The sequence below is a fragment of the Rhagoletis pomonella genome, unplaced genomic scaffold (genome assembly GCF_013731165.1).
Source record: "Rhagoletis pomonella isolate Grant_MI unplaced genomic scaffold, Rhpom_1.0 Rhpom_scaffold_00006, whole genome shotgun sequence".
NCBI lineage: Eukaryota > Metazoa > Arthropoda > Insecta > Diptera > Tephritidae > Rhagoletis > Rhagoletis pomonella.
The window spans coordinates 48,255,806-48,276,712 of NW_023458560.1; the positions used below are offsets into that span (position 1 = coordinate 48,255,806).

Genomic DNA, 20,907 nt, shown 5'->3' on the forward strand with positions numbered 1-20,907 from the left:
GCGAAAAACTCAGCTGTCGTCCCAACACCACCTTGTTAAATACACCTGGAAGTGGAGTATACTCGCAAGAACTCTCACTCAGCCTCAGTTTTCGTTTGTCAGAACTCTGTGGCGTCTTTCTGTCTGAACGAACAGCTACCAACAAGGCTGCAAGATGACTGATCGATTCTCCTACATATTAGTATGCATGCAGTAACTATCTTGTCTGATATTCAGACAGCTATTAAAGCACTTATTTGTGACAAATCTACATCGAAGTTTGTCGTGGAATGTATCCTAGAAGTGCTCTGAATGACTTGACAAGGAGTTACGCCACTCATGTGGTATGGGTGCCAGGACATTGAGACCCACCGGGGAACTGTGTTGCTGATGAACTAGCAAGAAATGGTTCCTTATTGTCTGTGCCATCAGTACCGCTGGTAATGAGGCCATTTCGCTATCTTCTTGCAAACGCTGGCTGGAAAATAACTTTATCGAATGGGCAAATACAAGATGGTCTGCGGAGCCCACGTGCAGGATGTCAAGACATATCTAGGGTTCACACCGGCACTCGCTGATGGGAACCCACGCAATTTGCGCCAATCATCACAGAATAAGCTTTCTTCAAATAGCGTACAAGGTTCTGTCGACGATACTGTGTGAAAGATGAAGTCTGTTACGAACCAACTAATTCGATCTTATCAGTTTGGCTTCAGACCTAGTAAGTCCATCATTCAACAGATTTTCAAAACACGTTCTGAAGAATATACTTCATATGTAAATGGACACATCGATTTTAAATCCGCTTTTGATAGCACGAAGAGAAACAGCCTGAACGACGCCATCTCTAAATTTGGGATCCCCGAAAAACTAATACGGTGACTAATACAGTGACGTTGAGCAGAAACTTCAGCTCCTTCCAAATTGGGAAGGACCTCTTCGCGCCGTTTAATACCAAACGAGGTTTTATACAAGGCAAATCACTCGCGTCCGACTGATGCTGAAAAGCGTAATAAGACGGCCGAATCTGGTTGCAGCGGCACGATATATGTACATATATAACAAAAGAACGATGCAGCTGGCGTGTGCTTATATCGACATCGTCTGCCTGGCATAAGGAACGTAAGCGCAGCGCTTTCCAGTTTAAAAAAAGAAGCTAAAGAGATTGGTCTCGCAGTGAATAGGACAAGACAAAGTATATGCTTACACACGCCACTGTTGGCTGTTATAACTTTTAAGTAGTTAAGGACTTTGTCTACCTAGGATCCAGCATAACTACCACCAGTAATGTCAGTCTGGAGATAAAGCGAAGAATAACTCTTTCCAAGAAATGTTACTCTGAGTTCGGTAGGCAATAGAAACGCACGAGCCCTCTCTCGATGAAAAAATCTTTTCCACAAATATATTTTTCTCATGGTTATGGTAAATTTAGCTTTGCGAATTTCAGCAAGCGAAAATTTTGCAATTATTCGCAAACAGTGATGAATCTGAAAAGGACAGTAAATATATCGAAAATAGACGAAAATCGTCGAAAACTATGAGTCGAAATTTTACGCAATAACATGAAATTTTCGATACGATTCCACTCTCGAAAAACGACTTGCATTCGACCCGACTCTCGCAATGAGGCTGATTGTCAAAGTTGGCCATTTTTCAATACCTTCCGTATACGTACCAAGTTCTTTAAGATATCTCAATTTTTACTCGAGTTATCGTGTGCACAGTTAAACACGGACATACAGACATGGCTTACTTAATTTCTCTTTTCATGCTGAACATTTTGGCGGCCGCTGTGGTGTAGTGGTTAGAAGTGTGCACTACCATTCCGCAGGGCCTGGAATCGAGCCCGATTTCTGACCAACACCAAATATAAAGAACAAATTAATTTTTTCGAATAGGGGTCCCCCCTCGGCATTGAGTCCCTCAGTGTGTTGAGAAAATCCTTACAAAGTTTAAAACTTCAATGAAAACTTTTTGAATCTTTCAAAATTTCTTACAAAATTTTCAACTTTTGTTATAAAATGAGTTAATTTTTTATAAAAACAACAAAAAATTTATTTGTCAATGTCAAAAATTTACTTGAAAAAAAATTTAAAAAAAAATTCCTCTTGTGAACAGTTGTTCGAGTCACTGTTTAATGAAAATATGAATTTTTATCAAAACAAGCAATACAGGTACTTTAAGGTTGCCTAGTATGGCATCACTCCCTTCATATTCCACTTCCAAATTTTCTGCCGCTTTAACATAGCCCTCATCTTGTGCCTACGAAAGCAGTAACCAATAAAATAAAACAACGGATTTTCCGTCATCAGGCAGTAATTAACATCCAAGTTTATAACAAATCGCAAAAATCGTTCGCTTGGAAGCGCGTAGGAGGAGGAGCGGGGAACTAACTCACTTAGCAGCTCTAACTCACTATACAACAAAAGAAACAAACTTGTTTTTGTTTAGCTTTCTTTTTTTCGTGTTTTTTTTTTTTATTTTTCATACTTGTACATCGTTATATTTAATTTTATACGTCATTATATTTATTTCTTTATCTTTACCGCCCAATTCTGTGTTTTCTTGATAAATTTTTTGTAAAGAAATTTTATCAAGATTTTTATCAAGTAAAAGCTCCCTTCGCATTCTGTGTCAATATTTATAAAACAAAAAGCTCTACGATTTCCACATGAGTGAAACTGATTTCATTGTCACATATGAAAAATATGAATTTAAAAGCAGAAAAGCTTTTGACTGCCGTAGCCGAGTAGGTAAAGATGTCGACTATAATTCCGTTTGTCGCAGGTTCAAATGCTGGCACATGAAGTATTAGAAACAAATTTATTAATATACAAAATTTATACATTTCACATGAAATTTTAATTTGTCAATAGCATTTTCAATCTTGACAATTAATCAAGAAAAGAGCTTTTGATTTCTGTGCTAGAATGTCAATTCTTGATAAATAATAAAAAATTGACAAATTATAAAGATTTTCAATTTATCAAGTGCACAGAATCGGGCTGTTAGTAAAATTTTTATTCATACTTGTATATTATTCTTTATTTTTTCTTTTACTAAATCACATAATAATACCGTACTCACGCGCTGACACGCCATCTTCACTGCACTTGACCGAGTTCAAATTTCGATTATAACATTTAAATATAAATATTTCTGTGCTATAATATATAGAAATTTGATAGGTTACTTACATATATTTTTCAACATTCGATTCTGATTGATTTAATTGCTTTGTTTTTTTTATTCCTTTACGTTAGCTGGTAAATAAGTATCATCTAGCGTTGATTTTTTCTATGCACATACATATACATTTAAATATCAACACTAAACACACATTTTAAAGCGTTTCAATTGTTAATAGACAAATATACAGTAATTAACATTATAATAGATTTGTAATTTTATTTAAATTTTTGTTATATCTTATTAATTTTAAAACAATTATGTATGACTAACAATTAGATTATGAATTTGTCGCTTTTTTGTGTTTTTGTCCAAATTTGAATATATTTTGTTTACAAGTTGTTACATAATTTCGCTGCCTAAAAAATATTTGCTGCAAAAATGCCAAAAATTGGTTAAAAAAATTACTTAAAAATATTTGGAAAATTGCAACAGCGTTTACCTATAACTAAGCGTTTTCTATTTAAATACAACTACAAGATTTTAACCATTTAGTTTTCCACACAATAATGTATATTTATGTATGTATATTGGTATAAGAGTTAACTGCTTGTTTTTTTATGCGTATAAAATAAATATGTTATATGGTAAAATGTTTAATAATAGTATTGTAGCAAAAGTTGTTTTGTGTAAAAATAGATTTTCTTGCAAATTTAAAAACAAATTTAAAATAAAATAAGAAATCACCAAAAGCGCTACGCACGTATGCATTTGCCAAGTGCCACGCAACGTACATATTTCTTAGCGAAAGCGTGCAAATGTGTGTAAGTATGTATGCTATAGTGAGTCGGTTAATTATGTATGACATGCGCCAGTTGTTGTGGTTGTTTTTGTTAGTTGGTGGTACCATTGATCGAAATCGAAATTCGCCAAATTTCCATGCAATATCTTAGAAATATTTTCTGCTAACTACAGTTATGATTAGTTTTTTTTTGTTTGGCCTACTGCAAATTACAGCATCCACCTTTCACGTTTGACCAGTACTCCTTGCCTCTTTCCCGCCACTCGCTCTATACTAACGGCGCTACTACTCGCTGCGCTGATGTCAGCGCTTTCTATTCATCCAGTAGTGGTTCCTGATCGCTCGAGTAAACGCCGTTATCCTGATTAGCCGCACGTCTGTAAATATGCGCATACATTAATGCCGGTATTCATCGAATTTGATTAACAAAAATTCTATTTATATGTACTTGTTTGCGTTTGCATTTTCATTTCATTAGAATTTCACATACATTGCGCTAGCATATTGGACACGTTGTGCTGGCGTCATATTCAGGTTACCTTTCACCTTCTTGTCGTAGCCCCAAATTACACAGGTTGAAATTAAAGCAACTAAGGGAGAGAAAATATTCAACAGAAATTAGTAAAATAGGGCCCTCAATTCATATTTTATAAAAGTTTAAAAATGTATGCATGTAAAGTATGCGCGAAACTTACTAGTAAGTCAGCCCATAAAGAATAGCTCAACCCATATGTAGTTGCCATCGCTGCGATCGACAATCATGCCAGCTACAATGGTAATTACAGCCAATCCAAGATTTTGCACAGATTGGCAGCTGAAAAGGTGCGTAGGCAAATAGTAAATAGAAGTAAATTTGTAAACTAATGGCTCGATTACGGATGACAACCGAACTTCAGTTGCGTGACAGTAGCTGAAATCCTATTACATACGCCAATGGCAACTGGTATCTCAATATTCTATAATCCTCAACTTTATAGCACTTAACTATAGTTGCTATTCATAATATACATTTTCATTTCAGTAGCGTTGCCTATCAGCAACCCAACTCAGATTGTGTTGCTATACATAATCGAACCATAAAACACATTAATTTTGTTCACTTCACTCACAAGCCATAGGCGGTGCCCAGTTGGTACTCAGGAATGATCAAAGCAACTAAAGGCCATAAGCTAACGGCCAACATGGAATATGACAAGCCCATAACTACCATACCAATGTATGGGTTTAGCAGAGTAAATGCGAGTAGTGCATGTGCGCAAATTGTGGAGAATGTAGCGCAAAACACCCAGCTAACATTGCGTCCAGTCTTGTCTATAACAAAGCCGAAAAGTGGCGAAGCAATAGCCGAAATTAAATACACAATGGAATTGACATTGTTGGCTTGATCCGGTTGGAAGTTGATCCGATGCATGAAGAAAGTTCTAAAATTAAAAACAAGCAGTGCAAGTTACAATGAAAAGAAAGACTCAAACTATTTTAAAGAGTATCTACTCACTTTCCCAAAGCAATAAATGGTAATATGGCCACATAATAAGCCACACAAATAATGGAAACCATCCAAAAGCTGACCTTAAAAGTTGTGACATCGCTCAGTTTGGCAATCTCGCCAGAAGGATTAGTGTTGCGCTGTAAAATGCGTTCCGCACGTTTATCCATCCAGCCTAGAAAGCGTGTAAAACACCAAAATATAGATTATAGAAATAGATATCTTACTTTAACCACTCAATCACTTACCCAAAATCAAAGCGCACAATAGCGACAACACACATGTGCCCGCTGCTAGCAGCAACACCACTCCGATTGCTCTATGGCCCTCATAAAATTTCGTAACATAATCATATATCGGCTGCATTACCCAAAAGTTGACAGTGCTGCCAAAACGTGCCACCGACAATTGTAAACCAAACACCATATTCAATTCCTTGCCCTTGAACCAGAGTACAGCGTAATTATTTTGCGCCACCGCCAATGACTCAGCGCCGATGCCGAATATGAAACGACCCATAATCATAACCCAGAATGCACCCAAAAATCCACCAGAAGCGAATATCAACTGACCAATTAGTAAAATGAAGAGGTAAATGATTGTGCCTAAACGTATGCCGAAAACGCGATCGATTAAGAAACCGCCAATGAAGCAGAGCACAACATTTGGCCATGAATAAATGGAATAGATCAGTGTAAACTCCGTGGTGGTAAGATTTAGTTCCTTCTTGAAGACCTCTTGCAGAGCGCCGGGATTGTCGTAGCAAAAATAGGAACCTGAAAGAGAGAAGCATAATGATTAGCAAATTGGTTCAACTACTAAATAGAGCCTAACAATATGTAATGCTTAACACTTTAAGAGCCTTTTACTCAAGCAGCTTTTAAAATTTATCCGGCCTATATACACAAACAATGTTGTATAAAAAAGTGGTTATATGGTGGATAAATTTTAAAAGTTACTCGACAAAGCTGGCCTAAGTATGAAAGTTAAGGTCGTTCTTCTTCGATTTTATTTTTTGTGCCACCACTGCTATTGTCGTAGTGGAACTACTGAGCGCTCGCTAAATCGCTAAGTCGGCAAGTACATAAATCGTTGTCATCAAGCTCATCTAACGGTAAGCTCGACCCAAAGGGAGAGAGGGAGTTGAGAAAGTGGTTAGTGTTGTGAAGGGAACCTATACTTGTGGTATGTCAGCGTCGAGTTTGCATAAGTATGAGTAGAGTCTGCTATAGTATCCAGACCTTAATTATTTCAGAGTTACGCGGGTTTTTCGCGGCCGCCAAAGCTCGTCGTCTGCGATGTGTGGTAGTTAAAGTCAAAATACGCCATGCACAGGGTAAAGAGTCTGTGAAGAAGGGTAATAGACTTTCTGTGTACATTCCCACGACAGCCGATTCCACGTACCGGAATGAATCGGGTTTTACCCGACCAAGGGCTGTTGTTTCGGCAATCTAACCCCGTTTAGGTCGGCGAAATCCATCAAGCGTTGTTCGATAATGGGGCTACATCTGCTCCGTACCCTTCTGCTCAGAGCTGGCATAGAATCCAACCCAGGGCCAGAAATTTACACCAGCTGCGTATGCCAGAGACGACTGCATAAAAACTCCACCTCGGTCAGGTGCAAAGCCTGTGACGGGTGGAGTCACCTCCGTAACTGCTCGGGCCTCCGTAAGCACCGGCAATGGACCACGTCGTTCGTGGAACCATGCTGTGCGAATCGGACCGCCCTCACGGCAAACCACCACACGCCCGTGCAGCACACAACCAACACACCCACACCCCAACACAACACAACAATAGACACACAAACAAACACAATAGCACCCACACACCGCCGCCGGCAGTTCCTAGTCCCTCCGACAATCTGCTCAGTTTGTCAGTTCAGAATATACCGTAACGTGACATCAGTCAAGTGCAACTCCTGCCTTGGCTGGTGCCACTTTAGGGCATGCTCAGGACTTCGCAACACGCGTGATTGGACGAGTGACTATGTGGGCCCCTGCTGTGCTGCCCAGTCGCATACCTCCCCCGCGACGCCGCCAACCACCACCACAAGCAGTGTTGCCGTTTTAGCCCTTTGGTGGCTAAATTTGGCCACAAAAATTTGAAATTGCCCCTAGCCCTTTTTTTAGCCCTTTTCAAAATTTATTCATCATTGACATTAAATTTTTTTTTTATGATTTTCATGAATTTAACTCTTCGCTCATAAAGCGAACGCCTTTCCTTTAAGGCAAGTAAACACATGTCTATGTATGTTCCTTACGTTTCTGGGCCGTTATCTTATCCGTTAACGATTTAACTATACATTAAATTATGTGTTACACAAAAAGTTTTTTTGTTGAATAAAATATTAATTCTTTTCAGAGTTCATTGTCTTTCTATACCAGTTATTATAGAAAATGATTGCGTGTATACTTACATATTTATACTAGCAGTACCCCGGAGTGCTTCTCTACACCAAATATTGAAAAACGAATGAAAAGTCCTGATTCTTTATTTTAAATCTTAATCCAACACATTTGGATATACAACATTTTTTGTTTTTCCATCTTGGGTATGAATAAATAAACAATTTGGAATGCCAACTCTTGAACAGGCCACGTATAGCTACCAATTCCAGTAATCTACCACAAATATTTCAAGAGATATACCAGCAGAAAATTTTTGTTAGTATGGGTGGTGCCACGCCCCCTTTTCCGAATTCGGGGAAACTTAACCCAAACCATCTGCATAATAGCCCGACTATGCCGTATAAATTTGGTTGAAATCTTGCACTTATTCTTTATATATAAGATGTGAGGTGCCACTCCCTCTTTTCCAATACCGCCCATTTTTGTCCATGAGTATGGAATTATTTGTTATACCTCTATACCAACTTCCAGTACTCTACGACAAATATTTCAAGAGATATACAACAACAAATTTTTAGTTAGTATGGAAGGTGCCACACCCCCTTTTAAGAATTCGGGCAAACTTCACATAAACCATATGCATGATAGCCTGAATATGCCGTATAAATTTGGTTGAATTCGGTTAAGCCGTTCTCAAGTTATAAGCTCACACCAAAAATCTGTACTTATTTGTATACATAAGATACATACATATGCCACGCCCCTTTTCCAAATTTGGGCAAACTCCACATAAAATATCTGCATGATGGCCCGAATATGCCGCATAAACTTGGTTGAATTCGGTGAAGCCGTTCTTAAGTTATATTGTAACACCAAAAACGTTCACTTATTTTTATATTTAAGTTAGTATGGGTGGTGCCACGCCCCCTCTTCCGAATTCGGGAAAACTTCGCACAAACCATCTGCATGATAAATCGAATATGCCACATAAATTTGGTTGAATTCGGTGAAGCTGTTCTCAAGTTATGAGGTCACACCAAAAACGTGCACTTATTTTTATATATAAGATGTAGGTAAAAAAATTTAGCTACCATTTTTAGCCACAACAACGACTTTTAGCTCTTTTTTAGCCCTTTTTTAGCTGGAATTTAGCTACCACTAAAAATGTTTCGCGGCAACACTGACCACAAGGCAGCACCCCCTTTTGCAGCACATACAGCAGGGAGCCGGCAGGCAACACAACTCTTTAACACCACACATCACAACCGGTCTCCCAAGGCACACAAAGGTGCTACAATTTAACTGTAACGGACTCCAGAGCAAGATCGAGGAGATAACTGTCTTCATGGGAAGGCATGGAATATTAATAGCTGCGGTCCAAGAGACGAAGTTGCGCGGGGACTCAAACGGTGGTCGGCGAATTACCTGAGTGGTCGACACTCGTCAGTAATTTTCAGAGCCAAAACCAGCAAGCCACGTAGAATTAAACAGGGGGTACCACAGGGTGGTGTCCTGTCCCCACTATTGTTTAATTATTACATCTCAAACCTTCCTCAACCACCAGAGGGTGTCAATATTGTCTCTTATGCTGACGATTGTTCGATCATGGCGTCTGGGAGTGGAGTCATCAAGACTTGTGCTCGAAAGTAAACGGTTACCTCGTCCAACTTTCTCGCTTCTTCACTACAAGGAGCCTTGCCCTATCTCCTGCGAAATCCTCGGCAACCCTATTCACCACCTGGACGAATGAGGTTAAACTGCAACTGAGTATTCACGTTGATGGCGTAACCATACCGATGGTGAATAACCCGAAAATCCTCGGAGTTCACAGGGAATCAGTCTCGAATTATGTAGACTCCCGCCCTGTGAATGCACAGGCACACAACCACCGGACGTGCACGGGACAGAACTTTGTCTGCCTCGGGAGACCCGCACCACAATAGCCCAACTTCGCTCTGGCTATTGCAGCTGGCTAAACTCATACCTGAGCAGAATTAATGAGGATGTTCCCAACCAATGCCCGGCATGTGGAGAGTCGCCACATGACTCTCGGCACCTCTTCGCATGCCCTGAGAACCCCACCCAGCTGACGCCCCTGTCCCTATGGACAGACCCTGTTGAAGTCGCACACTTCCTGGGCCTCCCCCTTAGCTGAAACGGACGACAGCGTTGACGGATGAACTGACCCGAGCGGGGCTTAGTAGCCGCTACAATAACAACAACTTCCTGTGTATGGCGTTAGTGGTTTCTTGATACTTTGTTGAGTCCAGTGGTTGAGTTATGTATGTCTGGATCTTATACGTGAGTTCATAGATCTGTCTTTTGACGTACCTGGGAGGATGCTCTGCCTCCAGCAAGAATCTCTTACGATATGCAAAGTTCTGACAAGTCTATAGCTTCTTGAACTGCTTTCTTACTAGTCTTCGGCGAGCAAAACAGTGCAGCATAATCTGGGGGCCAATTACCTTATACTATGTTGCCAACAACGTTATTTTCTCTTTGCCTCAAGTGCTGTCGGCTTGCAATTTGAGAGCAGGCTATAAGAATTTTAGTTGTAGCTGGACCTACTTCATTCAGGTGGAAAAAAGAGAGAAGAAAGATCGGTGAAATAGCCGTATACAATCCAACGCAGGCCATCAATGCCATTACCGGACGTTAATATCAGACAATCGTCAGCGTGGCATATCAGGGAAACTCCCTGCAGTGGTTGAGAAAGCTTCGAGATGCAGAAGTTAAACAATGCCGCGGATAGGAAACTAAGATCGCGATCCTACTCTAGTGCTGGGTTCCACGGGATCGACATAGCGTAGACTATGATGCTCATTTGCCAGTACAGCTTCTTTAACCGGAAAGTTAAGGGGATTTCCCCTAAGCACCTGCTGCAGCAGAGAGCACTTTGTCGAACTGATGCCCGCCAGCTAGCACACGTGGTTGCGGATTTGTCGACCATGATTCGGAATGTTGAGTCGTCTATCTGCTCTGATAATAGAATTCAACTACGATCGTTTGACAGTTTTGAAGTCAAAGAACGGTTGATATCTGCTTCAATAAGACGATATTGCATAGTGTGATGTCGAATGAACGGCGGCTCTTACTCAGCCATTGTCTCGCTCGTGACCCTTACGGAGCACATTGCAGGCGGCGCAAGGTTTACTTACTGTGCGACTTCGTTTCTTCGATTGCAGCTATCAATATACCGTGCCGATCCATTAAAATAGTTGGTCCTCGATCTTGCTTTAGAGTCCGTTGCAGTTCGGTTGTCCTTAGGACGGTGGTCGCGATTCGGGGTAGGGGCTGCTATTAAGCTTGTTGCCTGGCTGTGGCAGTTTGAGGCGTCACGGCTGGCGGTTGGGGGTGTAGAGCTCAACCACCGTGAACGTAGTACTCACTCGTCCATTCACGGGTGGTGCGCAAACCAGAACATACTTTAAAGTGACACCAGCCAAGACAGGGGGTCATGTTACGATTTATTCTGGACTGACAGAACTGTCGGTTAGTCCCCACACGGTAGTTGGAGCGGGATCAAGGTTGGGGAGCTGGCCGCGGAATTGGAATAATATTGATCAGGTTAGCTCCGTGGAATCGTGAAGGCTGATTGGGTTTTTGGAGTCACCGGCGCATTGCGCAGAATGCGGATCACCGTGGAGAATATAGTTGCCGTTTGGATTGAGCAAAATAGGGCCATAAACCGGGTGGTCCGCTCGTAAGTTAAGGCCTGAACAGGTATTTAGGTGACTCCATCCGTTACAAATATTGCACCTAACCGAAGTGGAGTTCGTGTGGATTTTTCTCTGGCATATACCGCAGTTAAAGGTTACTGGCTCGAAGTCAGCCCTTGGACGGGAAACATTCGAGTCATTCCGGCGTGATTGATTTCTCGTAATTTTCGCTGTTTTTCGATGTACGCACAGACGTGTACCAAAATATGTTATTTTATACAATTTTTGCCGATGATAGGCACATACACTGCCGGAAAAAGTATTGGCACATAGAATTTTTAACAAAGTTTCATTTTTTTTTTTTAATTTATTCCGCAAATTTTTTATAAAAATATTGCTTATACTATCTACAAAAAAAACATTAAAACAAAATTTCTAAACTTTGTGGATAAAATATGGTGTTATCGTTTCTACCAAAAAATATCGCCTTTTGATTCCCACTTTCGCTTTTCGAGTTCATAAAATGCCACACTCTGTAATGCAAAATATACAAATTCTCAGCCCTTTGAAGCTTGTCAGAGGAGATCGTTGCCCTGAAAATCAGGTAGCTGCTTAAAAAGATAATATTATGAAATGCGTGAGCTGGACAAGTATGAGAAGGCAAAAACATGCCCTTCTAGAGGGATGAGTGTAACATCAAACACATTTTGCACCATGGAAGGGCAACATTTTTTGGAAGAAACTAAATCACTATTAACAATGCAATAGATGGGCATACAGGTTTCCACTTTTTTAATGCGCTTCTTTAGAAAAATTTTGAAAATGCGGTTTTATTCAAACTTACACTTCATTATACTACAAAACAAAAAAGTTCGAGATGTACCCCTGAGTCTAAAGAATTTTCGCAAGGCAATTTCGATTTTTTTTTTTGCCGAACATAGAGTCTGCCTTTTTACATTTTTCGATGACATTTGCATTCGGCAATACAATTTTTTTTTCAAATTACTGGAATAATCGCGATTTTCCTAACCAAAAGTTTAATGAGTTTCGGCGCGCTTCATTTTACAGCTACTAGAGTTAAACGTTCGGTAATAAGAATTGAGATCTGCGGGGGTAAGTACTTGAACGGAGTGCTTGAGGTCAATCAAAATCGATATATTATACTTTAAGAACCGCTGGAAATGCCGAAGATATGACGAAAAATGTAAAAAGACGATCCCAACGTTCGGCCAACAAAAAATTTTAATTGCCTTGAAAAAATACTTTGAATTCGAAGGTGTATGGCAAACTTTTTTTCTGGTACGATCTAATGTCTATATCGTAGCTTTGCTGCAAGGGTGCCATAATCCATAAAATCAAAAACTCGAGAAAAACGGCTTTAAATTTATAGTTTACAAACGCTCCCATGGTATGAATAAAGACCCATTTTCTCGTACATCGGCTTAAAGAATTAAGCTATGCTTATTGGAACAGCTTATTCTCCAACATCATTGAACTTTCCACCAGTTTCGAGCTCATAAACATACGGTGACGAGAACGTAAATATGTAGGGAAGAGAAATTTTAGCGAGTTTTTGCGAATTTTCTTTATTTAAAAAATGTTTGTTAACGAAAATAAAGGTCGAAATAAAATTCCCTTTAAAGTTAAGATATTTAAAAACTAAGTACGCATTAGACCTCTGCATGAGTCGATTCTAATTTCAAGCCAAAGAGAGTACAGTAGAATTGTGTATTCTATTTCAAGTTCAAAACACCCAGCGTTTTGAATTTTGTATGTTATGAATATTCATTGCGTTTCAAATTTTCTAACTTCATATCGTCCCCTCAATATAACAATAGCGTATGTGCTCATACGCCATTATTTTTTTATTGCATATTTAGAATCTCCATCATTGATTCTATGTCTGGTCAAAATTTCGTCAAATTCTACTTCCACAAAGTGGGTCAAAATTTCATTGGAAAAAATGGTGTATAATTTCTTGTTCAAAAATTTCCTTCAATAAGTGTATAAGCTCATATGCGCTATTTTACTTGAAATTGCCACTGCAAAGTTGTTAAAAGAATAATAGTGTATGCGCATTATACTCCATTTTAGCCTGTAGAAATAAATACAATTTATCAAAACTTTAACTCATAAAATAGCTTATAATAATATACACTATTGTTTGAGAAATAGTTTTATTCCGACCATTTCTATACCCCACATAAGCTGTTTTATTTTCAATACAAATTCGAAAGTTTTATCAGAAATTTACAAGAGTAGTAGCCTATGCGATTTTTACGTTGTTTTGACTACATGAATGCCAAGGAAATATTGTAGTCATTTGAAATTTCAGCTTGCAAATTCATTTCGCAGAGAAAGTTTGTTCATTAAAAATATGGATTTTAAACATCTGAGTGAGTATCGTCTATTATATAATGTAAGTGAAGTATGTAAGGTAAATATCAACAGGCTGTGACACGAAACCACCAGTCGTTGTGGAAATTGCTCCAAAGACTGATGAGTTTGATTTCGCTGTGGGATTGCCGGACATAGAGATACCTCAAACAGATGATGAGAATGGTACAGACTTCTCTGCAGGATCGTCGGACGAGTATGTCCCCGATTCGGATGATGATGCACTGGCTTTGGCAGATGAATTAGATAATTCAGTGATAAAGACAGCAGATGTAGTTTTAAAAGAAATCGCAGACTGTGGTGATACTTATATCAATAACAAGAATGAAAATGGTAGAAATATACTTACGCGAAAGAGAAAGGTGAGTACAGCAAACAGCTTTTGAGAAATATTGTTTGGGTCTAGCCACGTCTAACTCTGAAATATTTCCGATCAATAGATTGAAAGTCATAAATGGGTGCAGAAAAAAAGGAAGTATCATCGCAACAAAGGGAACCCGTATGTCACTAAGAGTGGCAAAAGAGTTGAAGAACGTGTTCCGAAACCCATTGACTGTAAGTGCCGCCATAATTGCACAGAAAACTTCTCAGAAGAAGAGCGCACAGAGATCAATGCAGAATATTGGAATTTAGGCGACTATTCGAGGCAGCGACTGTTCCTGGCCAATTGCGTGAAAATTGAGAAGTGCAAAAGGACGTTGACAATTGGATCACGGCGGGCGAACACATTTAATTATACTCTCAAAGCCAAACAGGTATGCAAGAAGTTTTTTTTAAATACTTTGAACTTGTCAGACGGCGCAATACCTGTGTTAGCCAAGAAGATGTGCCAAAATGAATTTACTGATAAGAGGGGTCAACATGGCCACCAGAGAAAATTAGACGAAGAGACAGTTGCGCTTATCAAAGAGCACATCGAGTCATTTCCAGCCGTCGAAAGCCATTACACTCGAGCAAAAAGTCAACGACTTTATCTTGCCTCCGGCTTAACAATATCAAAAATGTACGATTTATTCAAAGAACTCCACCCGGACGCTATCATTAAAGAAAACGTTTATCGCCGGATATTTTGCATGAATTATAATTATTCTTTCCACCGTCCAAAAAAGGACACCTGCTTAACATGCGAGAGGTACAAAAACGCTGAGGACAAAGACTCCATTCAGAAATCCTATGATGAACACATCTTAAATAAGACAAAGGCAAGAACTAACAAGCAAACTGACAAGGAATCAGCTAAAAGTAACATTAATTTAAAAGTGTTTACTTTTGACCTCAAGTCAGTGTGCAGCGACTCCTTGTAGCAACGTAAGCACGATGTATTACAGTCGAAAGTTCGCCACGTATAATAACACATTTTACGACATTGCCAGTGGAGAAGGTTACTGTTTTCTATGGGATGAAAATCAGGGTCAACGAGGATCGGACGAAATTGGGACCACAATATGGAAAATGATGAACTCGTTAGACGAATCGGTAACCGATGTTATTCTCTACTCAGACTGCTGCGGGGGACAAAACAGAAACAGGTTCATTGCTACACTATTGATTTATATCAACAATACCTTGAAGCTTAATTCGATAACAATTAAGTACCTCCAAAGCGGACACACACAAATGGAGGCAGATTCGATGCACTCTGCAATAGAACGTGCGAAGAGGAGTATATGCGTTTATTCGCCGGAAGAATGGCCAACTATAATGCGACTGGCAAGACGGAAAAACCCATATGCTGTAGAGAGGCTTCAATACAGTGATATGATTGATCTCAAAGCCATGTTTTCGAGGTTAGGCCATAGCCTTAAGAAAAATATAAAAAATGACTCGGTAAATTGGCTTAATGTTAAATTACTCCAAGTGAACAAAATTCAGCGAAAACAATTATTATACAAGGAGGAATGGGATGGAGACTTGAAAGTAATTGATATTGGAGGAACGCGAAAAACAAAAGAGGTGTTCAACTTTTCCTTTACTGGCAAATACAATAAAGAGCTGCCAATTTGTAATCGAAAGCTGCATGATCTTCAAAATTTGTGCAAAAACAGTGTAATTCCTCGTGCCTCGCAGTCATTTTTTTTTAACTTACGAGGTGGAAAGAAGCGAAATTGTTTAGATGAGCCAGATGTAGCAGAAGGGGAGAATGAAGACGAATGAATTTCTAGTTATTTTTGATTTACGCAATGTATACCTTCATTTGTCATAATTTTTTGTTTATAATAACCCAAATTGGAAAGTAATGAATAAATGCCACTGAATTAACAAAACTATGAATTAATTACTGTTTTATAATGTTACAAATTGATATTTTTGAGATCAAATATTTTTATAAAAATACCGTAAAATTATTGAATAAAACAGCGTATACCATACAAAATAAAATAGTGTATCAGATACATCATACGAATTCCTTAAAAAATAAAATGGCCTATATGGAGGACTTCCGCTTTGAATAACATAATTATGGTCTTAAAGGATGCGTAGAATAAAAAAACTTGGTAAATTTAAAGACAAGAAACGGTATAATGTATTCATCGAAAAATCCACTATGAAGAATTTTTATTTACCGCGATATTGAGGTTTTAATAGACATCTGATTTGAAAAAAACTTTAAACTCGATTTTCTCAAAACTCAAAAAAAAATTATACGCTTTTGTTATATTGAGGGGACGATATAGAATTATATAAATGAATGAATGAAAAACCTTAAATTTATTCAGACTCAAATTTATTACAATTTATGTGATATTTTGTGTTTAGCATCGAAAACGAAAAAAAGAATGGAAAGTGTAGAGGAAAATGTAAGTACGTTTAGCTTAAAATGATGAACGTATGTATGTATAGTGAATCTACATTTCGGTCCATTTAATAATGATAATGGTATATGTTTATAACAGGACTCCGCAAGCGCATTATTGCAAAGTGACGGAATCAAGAAGAAGCTCAACAGTGGAGAATACACTCTGAGTCAAAAAAGAGGTCGCAGCAAAGTTTGGGAGATATTTTCCAATGTTAAAAATAACTCTGGCGAAGAGTTGCCCGATATTGTAGCATGTAAAAGATGCTACAGCATTTACAAATTTACGGGGTGCACGTCAAATATTGTAAGACATAAATGCTATATTCTAAATGCCCATAGTGTGAATAATGTTGGTCAAATATAAGTAAGTCATGAGATGAAACAAGAGGGTATTACTCATATTACGCGACGGGCTGTCAAAAACTGTCGCTCTTTTAAGATAATTGACGATTCTGGGCTAAAAGAATTTGCAAAATTTTTAATTTACATAGGGGCAACCTACGGTTCCAATGTGAATGTTGATAAGCTTTTGCCCCACCCTACAACGATATCGCGTAATATATCAGGGCTTTATGAAATCCATTTTGAAGCAATAAAAAACGAAATTTTAAGATGCAAAATGTTTGGGTATTCAATTACCACTGATATTTGGACAGACAATTTTTTGAGGGCGTCGTATTTATCATGCACTATCCACTACATAAAAGACGGTGTTCTTGTAAACCGTCTCTTAGCAGTGAAATCCATGGAAGGAAATGCAAGCACAGGTGAGAAATATACACAAATATTTTAAACAAACTTACAATCAGAAGGTAAACACATCTGTCACAACTCAAAGGACGTGACTGATCTGGATATTCGTTTGAAGTTTTCAGTAGCCGATCGCCATGTATTGACGCTCAGAAGCATATTCGCTTTTCACGCGAAAATCAAAAATACAATATTTTAATATGTGAAACTTTGTTGTGCTCGGTTGGTGTAAATGAAAACATCGATGAAACGAAAAGGACGCAGGGACAGGATGGCGGGGTTGGCTGGGCATGTATGACCAGGATATGATGTTGCTCATACGCCATGTATCCACAGGCTTCATCAAACTAAGGGCCGTTAACTTATCTAACAGCCCTTAACATTAGCCGAAAAGATTAGTCGCAGCGTAGTACTTCCCACTGCAATTATATAGACAATTTCTTCCTTTACAAAACGAGATTTCTTTCATCTCGAGCAGGTGAACGAAAATCGTCAGTGATATTAGCAGCGACGCGGCAATTGTCAATAGTTTTGAATTGATTAAAAATATTTCCTGTAAAATTGAGAGATAGGACATTTTCTTATTTTGATTAAAATATTTTTCTGGACAGCACGGTCCCTTTTTATTCTGTACAGATATTGGCTATACTATAATACTTAGATTGGTTAATGAAATTTACAATTTTACGTCCAAAACAAGACAAACAATTAACATTAAGATAATGGCTCTTCAATTCAATAATGTGTTGAGTCCAAGGTTATTTAAATCCTTTTTATTTCATTATTTCAAGGTTTAAATATTCGAGGGAAGATAAAAGAAATACAACAAATTTTGGATGTGGTGTTGAAGAAGACAATCCTGTCATAGTGACAGACCGTGGGAGTAACATGATTGCAGCTTTTCGAGGAGCTGAAAGCATTCATTGCATCAACCATTTACTACACAACGTTATTGAAAAAGCAGTTAAGACAGTACCTGAACTTACTGAAATGGTAAAAAAATGCAGTAAGCTTGTAAAATATTTTAAAAAATCAGGAACAAATGCAAGTTTACGAATTTCTTTGAAAAGTTTTTGCCCAACCCGTTGGAACACAATATTTTATCTAGTTAAATCAATAGAGGAAAATTGGTTCGACATAGCAAATATTTTGAAAGAGAAAAAAGAAACAAGCAGAATAGAAAACCTCAATGTGAACCATTTAAGTTGCGTCGCTGGACCTTTAGAGCCATTTGATTATGCTTCTAAAGAGCTTGAAGGGAGTAAATTGCCCACAATACATTTGATAATTCCATATGTAAGCAAATTAAAAAAGTCCTGTTCTGCTGGTGAAAATGATATCGAATTTATAACTCAAGTAAAATCGGTTCTCCTCAATGAAATTTTGGCAACAGTTTTCCCACATTTAACAAAATACCACAAAATTGCCCATTTTTTGTTTCCGCCAACAAATAAACTACTACAATTTTCTTCGGATGAAAAACTACAAGTTATCAGAAATTGTAAGGAAATGATGACTAGCTTTATTGGACATGGATCTGATGGAAATATACAAAGCAATGACATCTTGGAAGATAATGCGTTCGCAGATTTTATCGAAATCAATCATGTAGGCAGCGCCATGGCTCAAGTGGATCAGGAGATTCAAAGTTATTCAAACCTAAATGTTACGTTCACTGCTGACTTCGACTGCCTTAAATGGTGGTATCTGAACAAATTTTTTTTCCAATTTTATACAAAACGAGCTGCAAAATTTTCTGTATACCCGCAAGTAGCGCGGCTTCTGAAAGAGCCTTTTCAGATGCAAGAAATTTAATAACCGAAAAACGTTGTACTATTGCTATTGCTCTTAACCCAGACAATGTAAATAAAATAATGTTTCTGCATTCAAATATAGAAATATAAATATACTATATGTTGAAACCAATTCGATTCTTATCTAATGACTCTCTTTTATGGCGCATACAAGTACAAAATATGTATAAGAAAAGTTCAATAAATACAAGGAAATGTAGGTATTTAGATTTATAAAAATTAAAAAAATTCCATCATATTCACTCAATTTGTTTTCACATCGTTTGCATATTGTAATGTCGGCTCATATCAGCAAAGCTATTCATTTAAATTCAATAAAATTCAAACCCAATCACATTCATTTAATTTCAATATGAATGATTCATTTGCCGTTTAGAATGGATTCATGCAGCCCTCTAGTACGCATATACACATACTTCAGAACTTAAGGAGAAAATACAAATAAAATTCCATACGGATTAATATGTTAATTTTATTAGAATTTAAGAATAATTAAATAAAGACAACGGTATTATTTAATTTGGTTTAATGTGAATAAATGAAGGACGGAAAATAGTCCTTACCTTTTAAGTTTTAACTAACATCATATGTGTGTGGTACGACTGTGTGGCCTTTTAAGTTAAACAAATAATAATTTTAAGGTAGACAAATATAACTAAATAATAATTATTATAATCATTATATTTAATTGAAAAAATAAAAATTAAGTAATAATAATTTGGTTTGAGCGAAAAAATTAAACTCTAATTACACTGGTTGGTGTAGTGGTAAGCAGTGCGCGCTTTCACTCATCAGCACCTGGGTTCAAGCCCTGGTCAAAGCAACATCGCAAAAAGGTTTTTTCTTAACAGCGGTCGTCCCTCGGCAGGCAATGGCAAACCTCCGAGTGTATTTCTGCCATGAAAAACAGCTTCTCATAAAAATACAATCGCCGTTCGGAGTCGGCGTAAAACTGTAGGTCCCTCCGCTCTGTGTGACAACATCAAGGCGCACGCCACAAATCGGAAGAGAAGCTCGGCCAAACACCAACATATGTGTAAGCGCAAATCTATTATTATTATTATTATAATTACACTGGTTTACAGCCAAAATATTTTGTGGATACAAGCTTCATTTAACTGGTGTGGAGTCCACTGATATGTGTATATGTACATATATATTAAAATCGGTATTGGAAATAGTACCCAAAAAGTAGAAAAATAATCCTAATATTTTCCACCTTTTTCTACTACCCTCAAATGCATGGCCGCAATTGGCATGCAAGAAAAGTGAGGTTATGTAAGTGACATCACGATATATTTATTTGACCATGTGATGTATTAAAGTAAATGAGCGCAATGTTCATAAAAATTTAAAAAATTTTAACCAGATTTTTGAAATTTTTTTGGAGTTCTCAGATTTGTAGCCCATTAAATTTGAGTATAACAAAGTACAACTCTGAAGTAGCTAGCACTTATCGTTGATTTTTGCCAATTTTTTATTGGCGCATTTTGTTCCAATTTTTTTTTTTTTTTGTATGGGGAAAATGAGCAACACCGCATAAAAATTACAAACATCAACGGTAAGTCCCAACTACTTAAATTTGCATTTTGTTGCACTAAAATTTAATGGGTTACAAAATTGCATACCGGGGTGTTCGATTATTCGTCTTTTTTCCAAAACCGGTTTCCGAGTTATTCGAAAAATTGCATTTTGAAAAAAAACCGGTTCCCGATTTTGAAATTAAGAAAAAACCGAATAAAA

General features: G+C 37.8%; 2 protein-coding genes across 6 annotated transcripts in view; both read right to left on the reverse strand.

Annotated features, from left to right (window-relative positions):
• Positions 1-20,907, reverse strand: part of LOC118740857 — a 534,289-nt gene that overhangs the window by 6,261 nt on the left and 507,121 nt on the right. The window lies entirely within an intron of this gene.
• Positions 3,837-6,185, reverse strand: LOC118741963 (major facilitator superfamily domain-containing protein 1-like; the record flags this gene model as incomplete). The annotated part of the gene is made up of 6 exons (XM_036473930.1): positions 3,837-4,287; positions 4,359-4,500; positions 4,606-4,724; positions 5,020-5,331; positions 5,406-5,571; positions 5,645-6,185. Coding segments are annotated over 4 exons (1,131 nt in total), but the record flags the coding sequence as incomplete, so codon positions are not given.